A 12749-nucleotide genomic window follows, 5' to 3' on the forward strand; every position below is an offset into this window, starting at 1 on the left:
TTGGAGTGGCATGATGTATTTATTTAAAATAACGAAAGGGAAAAACCTACAGCTAATAATACTCTACCCAGCAAAGCTCACACCCAGATCCGACAGAGAAATCAGAAGTTTTATAGACAATCAAGAGCTAGGAGAATTCAGCACCACTAAACCAGTTTTACAACAAATGCTAAAGAACTTCTCTATAGACAGAAAAGAAAAGGCTACAATTAGAAATAAGAAAATTACAAATGGGAAAGCTCACCCATAAAGGCAAACATACAGTAAAAGTAGGCAATCATCCACACACAAACATCAAAACCAGTGACTGTGAGAAGAGAAGAGAAGAGAGTACAAATGCAGGATATTGGAAATGCATTTGAGACCAGCAACTTAAAATATAGACTGCTATATTAAAACTTCATGGTAACCATAAACCAAAAAAAAAAAAAAGAAAAAGACCTACAAAAACAAATTCAAAATAATTAACAAAATGGCAATAAGAACATACATATTGATAATTACCTTAAATCTAAATGGGTTAAATGCTCCAACCAAAAGACAGATTGGCTGAATGGATACAAAAACAAGATCCCCATAAATGCTGTCTACAAGAGACCCATGTCAGATCTAGGGATACTGAACGAAAGTGAGAGGATAGAAAAATGTATTCCATGCAAATAGAAATTAAGTAATGACCTTGGAATTCTGTATCTATCGTGACCATGAAATACTTATCTGATATAGCTAGAGCCATGAGATTAATGCTTAAACATGAATAGCATTAAAACAAATTTACATATAAGATTTTGGGGAAAATTTCACAAGCTTGTGCAGTTTAGAACCATTATTTCTTATGTAGTCCAAAACACAAATCCTATCCAGCAATTGTTACTACTTCAATAAATGTAGTTTCATCCACTCTTGATCCTGATCTGTATATTACAGACGACATTCAAAATATCCCCCAAAAGAATATTTCATTAACACCAGGCATTCTCAAATCTAAAAGCTTAAGAAACAAATTTTAAAAACCAATGATAGTTAAAGGGCTCTGAACTTGAAATGCCTTTTTAAACTTTATTGTGTAGACTAAAACTTTGGTTTCCTAGACTCAGTAATATTAAATTGCCTGTTGGGTTTAGTGGCTTCTTGCATCAGTTCCTCCAATTGTCCAATCTGTTCATCACAAAAGTCATTAAGTTTTTCTTCTGGTATAGAGATTCCAAAACATGCTTTTTCAGTTGAATTTTGTCTGTTTTCATTAGCTTGTTGCCACAACACTTCTGCATATGCCTCCCATTCCTGCAGGAATCGCTCGGCCTCTTTAGAACCAGCGGTCTTGTGCGTCCTAAATTCGTCCTTCATGTACTGGTCGCCAAGGTCTTTGAGGTCTGGGGGCAGAACCCGGTGCAGCAGCAAAATGCGCCGATACAAGGCCGGGACACGCGAGACGTGCAGCGCAGACATAACGCCACGCGTGGACCTCAGGCAGCGCCCAGATCACTTCCTCTTTCCAGTGGGTTACTTCCTTATAAAAAAGGTGTCCTTACTACTTCTGTCACCTCTCACCCATCACCCAACCCATTTAAAAATCCTCCATCAGCTACTTTCTTTGCACAGGATGAAGTTGCAGCTCTAGCCTGACACACAGGGCCCTTCACATTTGGTCTCCATCCTGCTTCTTCAGTCTTCTTTCTTCTAACTGCTCATCGGATACCCTGTGGACTTCATCCCCCAAGCAAGCCACTCTCTCTCATGCACCTGAGCCTTTGCCTGTGGGCAAAGCCTTTTCCTCCGTCTGGAGTGCCTGGTTCTTCATGATCTCCTTGCAACCATATTTTCAAGTGCCACGGCAAATAGCATCTCCCGAGGAAATCTTCCTCGGCTTTCCAGGCAGGCAAAAGGTGCTCCTTGGGTGCCCAGGGTACCCTGTTTATGACACTAAATTAGGAGTGTTCCCAGTGCTCTCTGACTGTGTGTGACTCTGTCCGCTCCAAGCGTCCCCACCCTGTTACTTGGCCTCATGTCTTACTCTTCATTGCCTAGAGAGGGCCTCCTGCTTGAGAAATATTTGTTGGATGAATGAATGTGCTTCGTGACTCTGGAGTTTGGGGGTTTGCTAATTGAGGGAGGAAATCCCCAAAGATGTATTTAAGTTGTGTGTCTGACCCCGAATGAGCCCTGGAGCTGTGATGATGAGCTCTGAGGTGGGGAGATGGATAACATGATCTTCTGTGGTTCTGAGATGCTTTAGATCAGGCTCTGAGGGCAGGTGGGTCCCTGAAACTGACTGAGTTAATCATAGAAAGCAGTGTCCGTGATGTCATCTCAGGAATGCAATTAAGGCTCAGTCGTGCTTCTGAGGAACCTGTTAAGAGTCACAGCACCGGCTGCCATAATTGGAGGCACTGAGGATGGGCAGGATGTGGGACTTGGCGGAGGAGCCCCTGTTCTCACAACTGCCTCCTGCCTGAGTGCCGAGGAATCTCTAGGATAAAACACAGATCAAGACTGTGGATCAGCAGCAGCCTCACCCCAGCAGCAACAGGTCAGCGCCTGGTCCGAGAGAGCTGTGGGGGTGGGCTGGGTTGTGTGGGTCCAGGATATCCTGCACAGGTCCAGGATAGCTGAAAGGAGTCACTTACCCATTTTGGAGGATGTGTGCCTTTTAGATGGATGTCCCAATAGCATAGTGTGGCCTCAAAAGGGTTAAGGACTTCCAAATCAAAACATGTCTTATAACCCCAAAGACACTGACTGATTCCAGCTCCAAATGGTCAGTTGTGTGATTTGGGGAAATTTACTTAGCCCTTTTAGATTTCGTTTCCTCCTCAGGAAAATGGGGTGGGGACGTGATGCCTACTTTATAAGGTCATTGTGAGGATTGCATGGGATACTGTGCATAAAGTGCTTTGCCCAGGGCCTGGCTGGCTCTGTAAGAGTTGGAACCAGTTGTCCTGAATCTTATCTGCCCAGAATCCAGAGAGGACAGCTGATGCAATAGGACAGCCCTGACTCCTGAAAACAGGGATCTCATCTCTAAAGGAAGTGGGGAGCAGGGGGCTAAGGGCACCTGCCTTCACCCATGTAGAGCACCTGGATGGGGCTGTGGGGTGACTGGGAGAGGCCGTGGCACCCCTGCCTGCCCCTGACACTGGGCACTGAACAGCCCCCCACACAGAGACTCTGGGGGCCTTGGGGGTGTGCAGATGGCCCACAGACTCCTTCAGAGAGGGCCAGTCAGGGCAGGAGTGGGAGTAAGGTGGGGATCCTTGTGCCGTCTGTATTCAGCCCCAAAAGGAAAACAGTATTTGAGCACATCTGGGGTTCTGGGTGGGATCATTATCTCAATATTTTGTTTGTGTTACAAAATAGTTTATGGTAGTGGGTATCTTGCCTTCTCAAGGTGTTTAAAAATAATTCCATTGGGATATGTCATCTTGCTTCCAAGAGTCTAATTTCTTCTCATTCTTGATTTCGAGGGCTCCTAAGCTGAGGGCATGGTTGGGGGTGGGACACAGGACACAGACCCTGTCTCCTGGAAGCCTGCTGGCTCAGGGAAGGGACACAGCCCTGTCCTGAATTTGTGGAAGTTTCCTGCAGGGCAGGGAGGCTGAGCCAAGTTTGCAAGGGGTCAGGTGGGGAGGGCAGAGAGGGGCCCTTATACAGGCGGGCGGAAGATTCCTGGAGGAAGAACCCACCTTTTGTGGCCTGGCCTCTGCCTGGCCTGCTCTGCTGTGCTCCCTGCCCCCAGATTCTCCAGTGTCCGCAGTTGCTTCCTCCCGCATCTCCCGAGTTGCCCCATCCTGGGCCCGGGCCCAGCCACCATGACGGACACACCAGTGGAGGAATCCCTCTTCCAAATCATCCACTGCTACCACGAGTATGCTGCCCGGGAAGGGGATGTAGAGACACTGTCGCTGGAGGAGCTGAAGGCTCTGCTCATGGACAATGTGCCCCGCTTCATGGAGACCTTGGTGCGTGGGGTTGGGTAGGGATACATAAAGTCTGGGGTTGCTTGTGGGGCTGGAAGCGAGTGGTGTGGGTGAAGGTACAGGAAGCCATCTCTTAGGGGCACTTCCAGCTAGGGGAGGGGGCGTGCGGGAGGGCGGAGGGCAGGATGTTTGGTGGGGGAAGCATGGCCCAGCCTAGCTTTATTTTCTGTCCTTCCCTCTCCTGAAACTCTCTACCTGGCCCCACTCCAGACCAAACACAGCTAATCCCTGAAACTCAGTCCTAACCCCAAACCTGTTTGTTCTTCTGCCTGACCTGCTTCTGGAAAGAAAAGGACTTAAATCCTTCCTCTGCCCACAGGCTAGCTCGGTCAGCGACCTTGCCCCACACCTGACCTTTGAACCCTAGGCCCTTCTCCTGGGGTCTATACAAGCCTTTCTCATCCACCTCCCGGTCCCAGTGGAGGACAGCTGGGCTGTGGTGGCTGCTGCTAACCTGCGGGGCTGGGAAATATCATTTCCTCTCCCATCTGAGAGGCCAACAGGGTCCCTCCGAGCAGCCTGGGGGCTCAGCCCCGGAACTCAGGCTGGGCTCAGTCACCTCCTCAGGCTTGTGCCTTCCCTCTGTCATCAGGCCCAGCCCCGTGACTACCCTGCTCCTTGGGGACTGCAAGGCTGGTGGAAGTGTCTGTCTCTTGGCCCATGGTGCCCAGCCCCGGGGTCTCTGGACTGCCATGTCCAGGGTACTTCAGGGGGTGCCCAACTCAAGGCCCTCCATTCCAGGAGAGGCGCCTCCTCTGGTCACGTCTCATGCCGTGTCCCCTGCCTGCCTCTGGGACACGTCAGAGGAGAGAGCCTCACCCTCCGTTTATTGGAGTGCAGCCTCGAGAGTCACGGGGCAGTGGGACCAGGGTGACTGTCTAGTCCCTGTTTCTGGGAAAACTTTTTCTTTCCAAGGCTGGTTGCCAATGTCATGGGGCTTTGCAAGGACCCCCAGAACCTGCACTGGGGGACTCACTGGGCAGACATAGCAGCCTGGGAAAGGTCTGAGAGGAGGGAAGCCAGGACGTGCCTGCCGCAGGCCGGAGGCCTCCAGTTTCTCAAGTCAACCAAATTTGCGGAGGAGATAAGATAGTAAGTAGGTGGTGGGGCCATGGGGGAGACAGAAGGGGAGAATTTCCACAGGGATGAGGACTGCTCTCAGGCCCACGGCTGCTTACAACTGCAGCGACCTCCTTCCTGGAGGCTTTCTGAGAGGTTCACCCCAGCTTTCCCACGCCCACCAACGAGACCCTGCTGACACCTGCGTCACCCGCACTGCTCACTAAGCCACCTGCCTTCACCTGCCCTCTGGGCTGGACTCCTCCCTGCTGTCCCTTCCACCTCAAATGCCCCTTTCCTCCATGTACCAGCCCCGAGGGCTGCCCACTTGGGATGTCCCAGCAACTCCAGGGCCCCTAGCTCTGGCCTTTCCAGTCTTCTGTGCTGTCTGGAGGTGACACGGGCACAGAGTCCTAAACAGTTCCCAGGCAGATGACATTGCATGGAGATATCTGACCCCATCTGGTGCTGGTCCTGCAGTAGCTCTGGAGAGGCAGACACGAGGTGCAGGGTGCTCTGCCCTGGAGGCTCCCGCTGTGGAGGAGGAAGGCATAGCCTTCCACCCTGACGCCCCTGGGCTAGGCTGTCCCTGCAGGGGAGCTGGCACTTTAGGTGGGGGAGAGATAGGCAAGTGGTGCTAGTGGTAAAGAGCCAGCCTGTCAATGCAAGAGACACGGGTTCAATCCCTGGGTTGGGAAGATCCCCTGGAGAAGGGCAAGTCAACCCACTCCAGTATTCTTGCCTGGAAAATCCCCATGGACAGAGGAGCCTGGTGGGTTCCAGTCCATGGGGTTGCACAGAGTCAGATATGACTGAACCGACTTAGCCCACAGCCCCTGATGACGGGCAAAGGTGAATTGTGTTGGGGGTGCCCAGTCAACCAGCACATGAAGCCCTGCCTGCACTCTCTGTCTCCCACGCAGCCCCAGGTCCAGTGAGCTGAGGTGCTCCCGACACTGCTGCCTGAACATTCTGCAGCACAGAGGGTCCTGGCCACTGACTAAGTGAGGAGTTGTCTCCTGCCAACCCCCTCCAGACAGGGCCAGGCCACACTCTCCCTACCGACCGCCACCATCCTCCCACCAGCAGACCGAGGAGCGCCTGGCCTTCACTGCAGGGTGGTGCTGGAGTGCGTGGTTGACCCTCTACTCACTTCTCAGGGCCGGAAGGAGCCGTACTACATCACACAGTTGTTCCAGGCGGCAGACAAGAACCAGGACAACCAGATCTGCTTTGAGGAGTTCCTCTACATCTTGGGCAAGCTGGTGAAGGACTACCACCTGCAGTACCACCGGCAGCTGTGTGCCCACTACTGCACCCAGCACAGCCTCTATTAGAGGGAGTGCAGGGGCCTGCCTAGGGAGCAGGTGTGACCTAGCTGTGGGCAGCTGAAGACATAGCCGTGTGTGTGTGTGGAGTGGATGCTGTGAAGGAAGAGAATAAAGCAACTTTGTAAAGACTTTTGGGTGTTGCTCAGTTCCTGGTTCCGTGTATCTGCTCTGGCCCCAGAAAGAAAGGTTTGGTCCTACTCTGAGGATCAGTCATTTTGGGTAGTCTGTGCCCCAGGAGCCCCTGTCTGAGGGAGGAGCCAGCCCTGCCCCAGGAACCCCTGTCTGAGCAGGGAGACAGCCCCTGCCCACAGGTGCCCCTATCTGAGCAGGGAGACAGCCCCAGTCCCCAGGAACCCCTGTCTGAGCGGGGAGACAGCCCCTGCCCACAGGAGTCCCTATCTGAGCAGGGAGACATCCCCTGCCCACAGGAGGCCCTATCTGAGCAGGGAGACAGCCCCAGTCCCCAGGAACCCCTGTCTGAGAAGGGAAACAGCCCCTGCCCACAGGAGCCCCTATCTGAGCAGGGAGACAGCCCTTACCCTCAGCTTTCGGTCTGAGAGGGTGGAGTCTCTTCTCTCGGGGAGCCAGGTCTCTGACAAGGAAACCAGGTCTCACCATTGATGTTCTGGTCACTCATTCACTGCACATACCTGACTGGACAGGAGCCACGGGGGCAGCAGTTCTCCCAGCTTCAATAGAGAGCCCCCAAAAGGTGGAGCAGCTGGGACAGGACAGGGGCCAGGACAGGGTGGGGAAGGTGATGCTGGTAGTTGACATGGGTGGCAGGTCCGTGGCCAGTCGGTGAGAGAAGATTGTGGGGTGGGTTTTCCATACATTGAGTCAGAGATGGGTCAAACTTAAAGTTGGCAATGCTGCCTGTCAATGAGAAGAGTGATGAGTGGGTGACTGTCGATCAGGGAAGGCTTCCTGGGGAGAGGAGGGTTTGGTTTTGTTTCTATTAATAAACAAATGATGATGGATCTGGGTGTTGTTCTGACTCTGGGCTGCTTGTGACTCCCTCATCCCTCCCAGCTCAGACCTGCCTCTGCCCTCTCTCTGTGTTTTTTGTTTTTGTCTCTCGCCGGGAGTCCGGGAATCTGATGCAAAATCTCTTGGGAGAGGGTCTTGCCTGCCTTTAGGTCCTGCCGAGTCCTTCTTAGTGGGTTTCTTCTCTGAGGATGGGCTGAGAACCCTTGTCCTGAGTGCACTATGATAGAAACAATGAGTTATTTGAAAGAATGATGGGTAATTGTCTGCATCCCTAGGCAGTGATTGGGGGTATCATTTAAAGGACTTGGTTTGGTTCCCTCTGCCAACTGGATCTGTGAACCAAACGGGGAGCAGCACCCTGCAGGCCGAACTGGAGACCTTTGTTCCTGATCAGTGGAGCTCAGAAGCAGGCCCTCCATGGACGCCATGTCTACACACTGGCTGATCTTCAATTCTCATCATGTAGGGGTCACTGTCACTGGCCCCACTTTCCCTCTGGACCTCCCCTGTGGAGGTCTTATCCTGCTGCACTGAGGTTATGTGTGGCTGTCTGTATCCTCCACCAAGACGGGGACCCCATCCTGTCATTTGCATGACCCGTGCACAGCCCAGCGTCAACACACAGAGTGTGTGCTCAGTTGGCGTGGAGCGGGGTGTGCAGGAATGGGGCCTGTGGACTGGAATCCCATGACCAGAGTCTACCTTGCCTCCTGCAGGCCCTTAGTCACGTCCAGAGACTTGGAGACAGTTGGCAGGGTGACTCAGGCCACTCTTGCCCCAGGCGCAGGTGGATCCTCCCTGCCTGTCTCACCTGAAATGTACTGGGTTGCACAGGCGTTTGATTACAACGCGGCGGCTCAGCCCAGTCCTCCTGCCCCTTCCTGGGGGTTTCTCCACCAGCCCTGCAAGTTCTGTCCTCATTTCCTCAGCCATGGGCTCGGGCCTGGTGTTGTGACACACAGCCAGGATTGAGCTCTTGCCTGTAAACAGAACTAAGTTCCGTTCCTTCTGGGTTGCTCCATGTCCGTCAGTCTGATTACAGGTGCTACCTATTTCCCCTTGTGCTTGCCCAATTCCTGACACCATCTCCTGCCGGGTCAGCTCAGCCTGGCTCCTGCTGTCCCGGAAGCCCCCAGGGCTGCCTGTCCAGGGGGAGCTTCTCTGGGGCGGCGTTTCATGGCCTCGCTGACCAGCAGGGAGCACACGATGCTGGAGGGGATCACGGTTTATGATTCCCTCACTGGACCTGGGGCCTGTTTTCCGTCCTTTCTGGATGAAGAAAGCTGTTTCCACCCGGACGTTCTCAGGAGAAGCTTCAAGGCGGGCATCTCCTGAGGGGTCGGGGCCTGGAAAAACATCATCTCCATCAAAATTGTCATCACCCTCCTTGAGAGAGGTCAGCGTGAATGCCATCCTGGGCTGGTGAACAAACCCCAAGTAGAATCTCAGAAAAAGCCAGCTTGTTCTAAAGTGTGCGTTTGGCATGTAAGCACCAAAACAAAGCAGGACACAGGCCCGTAGGATCTCAGGTAACTCCGTGCCTCAGTTTCCTCATCTGTCACATAGGGATAGTTATACCTGTGATGTCCACTTCACGGTGCTGTCAGACGAGTTAGTGGATGCAAAAACACTCTGAAAATATGATGTGCTATTTGGGGTAAGATGCGGTTGTGCAGGTCATTTAGAAGTGGGCCTGGAGAAACATAGGTAGGCACCAAGCGCTTGATCATTGGTTGAAAACTTGTCATATTTGACATCATAAGCAGCCCCATTTTCCTATCAAGAGGCTGACTATCAAGGAAGGCAGACTATATTTGGTGGGTGGGTCTATATCCTCCTTTGTTCCAAAAACACTATCATTTAAAGTGGCTGGGTACGATAGAGGGAATTTCTGCATGGGATAAGGGCTCGATCAAGTGTTCAATTCTTCATTCATTTATTCCCTCAGTAAGTATTAATTGAGTACCTAGTATGTACCAGACCCCAGGACATGATGTGGTTTCTGCTCTCAAGGGGCCCTTAGTCCCAAAGAAAAGACAGGCAATAAGCAGATGAACTCTAATATAGCAGAGCAAATGTGTGATGCAGAAGAGCTTGGCAGCACTGGAGGTGAGAATTCACTCAGTGTTGACAGTGGTGGGGGACAGAGAGTCAGCAGTGGACGAGAGCAGATGGTTCCTGGGCTGGGTCAGGAAGGATGAGAAGCACTTCACTGGCAAAGAGGTATTCCAGTCAAGTGCAGGAAACGGATGATGTCACAGTAGGTCATGTCACCCGGGGCATTTGAGGCACCGAATGCTGTGTCTCTGTGGGCCTCAGTTTCCTCATCAGTAAAGTGGAAACTATGATAGAACATACTTCATTGGATTATTGTGAGGGTTAAATGGATTGATGTAAATAAAGCTTTTGAACAATGACAATGGTTCCTGGCACATGGTAGGAGCCCAATAAATACCAACCACTATTTTGCTATTGTTTGTTCTTATTGATTTTTGTTGCTGTTATAGTGTATAGCTGGCACTGCGCTGGGTCCCAGGGAGGCAGAGACAGGTGACCCAGTCTGGGTCCTCAAGGGTTCACAGCCCAGCTGGGGAATCAGACTTATTGACGGGGAAGTGATCATGGTATACACTCACACAGTGCTTGCTTACCATGTGCTGCTTTAAACGCCTCACATGTGTTTTGTGTGTAAACTTTTAATTAAAATATAGTATCTATTAATAAAAGCCCACAAGTCATAAATATTTTGCATCTATTTTTAATGCTCACAACAACACTGTTGGGCAGATTTTATTTTGGGGGAGTGGAAGCATTTAGGACTTTAAAATATTTAAATTGTGGAGATATATATATATATATACATATATAAAGTTTTGGAGTAGGAAATGGCAACCCACTCCAGTGTTCTTGCCTGAAAAATTCCATGGACAGAGGAGACTGGTGGGCTACAATCCATGGGGTCACAAGCAGTAGGACACGACTGAGCTACATATATATACATATATATATATATATATATATATGTATATATATATATGTAACATAAAATTTACCATCCTAACCAGTTTTTAAGTGTCCAGTTCAGTCCTGTTAAATGTAGTCCCATTGTTGTGCATCCAGAGCTCATCCTCTTGGAACTGAAACTCTGTATCCAAGAAACAATTACCCCCACATCCCCCTCCTCCTAGACCTTGGCAATCACCACTCAACTTCCTGTTTCTATGAGTTCAGCTACTCCAGGTACCTCATATAAATGGAGATATTGGTCTTTTTGAATGTCTTACTTCACTGTCTGTCCTCAAGGTTCACCCATGTTGTATCATGTGTCAAGATCTTCTTCCTTTTTAGAGGCTGAGTAATACCCCATTGTATGAACATACCACATTTATTTATCCATTCATCTGTGGATGGACACTTGGGTTGCTTCCACATTTTGGCTGTTGCAAATAATGCTTCTGTGAACATGAGAAGCATTTCTGAGACTCTGCTTTCAATTATTTTGGGTATTAACCCAGAAGTGGAATTGCCGCATCAATTGGTAATTTGGTTTTTAATTTTTTGAGGAACCACTCTATTATTTTCCTTCAGTGGCTTCACTAGTTTACATTCCCACCAGCAGTGCTCGCATTCTTTTAAGACTTGTTATTTTCTGTTTTTGTTGGCAGTAGACAATCTCATGGGTGTGAGGTGGTATCGCATTGTGGTTTTGATTTGCCTTCTCTAATGATTAGTGGAGTATCTTTTCCTGTGCTTATGGATCATTTGCATGTCTTCTTTGGAGAAATGTCTATTCATTTGCTCAGTTTTTTAAACTTTGTTTTTAATTGGAAGATAATTGCTTTACAATGTCGTGGTTGGTTTCTGCTGTACAATGTGAATCAACTAGAAGTATATATATATCCCCTCCATTGTGAACCTCCCTCCCACCTCAGTTTTCATTGGGTTATTTGTTTTCTTTTGGAGTTGAGTTGTAGGAGTTCTTTCTGTATTCTGGATATTAACCCTTTCTCATATGTATGATTTGCAAATATTCTCTCCTATTCTGTAGGTCGGAGGTAGACTTTATTGTAATCTCTATTTAATAATTGAGCTAACTAAAGAACAGATAAGGTAAGTAATTAGCCCAAGGTCACACATCTACAAAGTTAATGACAAAATTAAGCCCAAAGGGCTGCAGGAACATGAAGTAGAGAGAGGCTAATTCCATCTGCTTCCTCTAGGAGGCGATGACGACTTAGGCCTTGGAGAAGCATAAGGAAAATTTGGTTTAATGTATGAAGGATGGAGAGATGGGAGTGGCTTTCTCAGCAGAGTCATCTTCTTGTCAGAGCATGCCCTGGAGCCTGGTGCTCTGGGATCCTGTCTGCACTCTGACACATCTGCACTGGGAAACCGTGAACGGCTTCACCTTTCTAAGTCTCGGCTTCCGTGTGTATAGACTGATGGGGGCTCTGTGCCCCGACTTTCTGATAGGCATGTTCTGAGGGTCTGAATAGGTTACACGAATGTCAAGTGCTCTGTACAAGAGAAATGATCACAAATCTTCAGCACTGGGACCCAGGTGGTGGGGGAAGGACTCACTCCTCCTGAAATCCAGGGGGAATTGCCCACCTCCTCTTCTCCTCCTAGGGTTGAAGCATTTCTGCCTTCTCCAAAAGTGCCCTCCTTCCCCCACCCCCACAGAGTTGTTTTCCTCTATGGCCCAGACTCCTGGGGTCACAGGCACACAATCATCCCGGAGAGAATGGAAGGGTCCCTGCTGTTTATGCAGCGGCTTATGCCTCATGCTCATAGGGGGACCCCAAGTCAGCGTCTATCTCCTGGGACACAGTGCCCCCCCACCAAGCCTCACAGAACAGAGGTGTTGTGAAGGTGTGGGGACAGCAGCAGAGAAACGGACTTAACCCTTAGCAGCACACATCCCCACTGAGTCCAGCCACACACATAACAATAATAATGGAAATAATCCACCTTCCATTACTAAAAATTCCGCAACAAGGACAAGGGTTCTTAACCTTTCAGAGGCCTTTGGACCCTTTTGATAATGTGATGGACGCTATGGAGGAATGAGCTTATTTGCATGCACTCAAAATGAGGCATTCAACTTCAGTTCTATTTCCGAGATGCATAGAGACAGCCACAGCAACAGTGCGAAGGACTTAGGAGTGAGCTTCCATGGTTGGCCATGCCAGGGGATGCTAGCAGCCCACAGGCAGAATCTTTACCATGCCCACTTCCTGGTTTCTCCTCCTGGGCATCACTGCCTGGCACTTACCTTCCTCCTCCTACCTTCCCTGTGCTGCCCCTCAGGACTTTTCAATCTGCACAGTGATTGCCCCATTCTCCTTGTTGGGAAACTTGAGGCTGTAGCAACACTGGAAGGGAGTTTCTG

General features: G+C 50.0%; 2 protein-coding genes across 2 annotated transcripts; one reads left to right on the forward strand and one right to left on the reverse strand.

The window, feature by feature from the left end:
- Positions 1-1067: 1067 nt before the first annotated feature.
- Positions 1068-1521, reverse strand: LOC133040130 (succinate dehydrogenase assembly factor 3, mitochondrial-like). Its single transcript, XM_061119885.1, has one exon. It carries the CDS (start codon positions 1447-1449, stop codon positions 1072-1074), a length of 378 nt encoding a protein of 125 aa, XP_060975868.1. The 5' UTR covers positions 1450-1521; the 3' UTR covers positions 1068-1071.
- A 2288-nt stretch (positions 1522-3809) lies between these two features.
- LOC133074483 (protein S100-A15A-like) lies at positions 3810-6373 on the forward strand. Its single transcript, XM_061168416.1, has 2 exons — positions 3810-3973; positions 6073-6373. The coding sequence occupies exons 1-2, from the start codon at positions 3810-3812 to the stop codon at positions 6371-6373; spliced, it is 465 nt and encodes a 154-aa protein (XP_061024399.1).
- The last annotated feature ends 6376 nt before the right edge of the window (positions 6374-12749 follow it).

Source organism: Dama dama, chromosome 20 (assembly GCF_033118175.1).
Source record: "Dama dama isolate Ldn47 chromosome 20, ASM3311817v1, whole genome shotgun sequence".
NCBI lineage: Eukaryota > Metazoa > Chordata > Mammalia > Artiodactyla > Cervidae > Dama > Dama dama.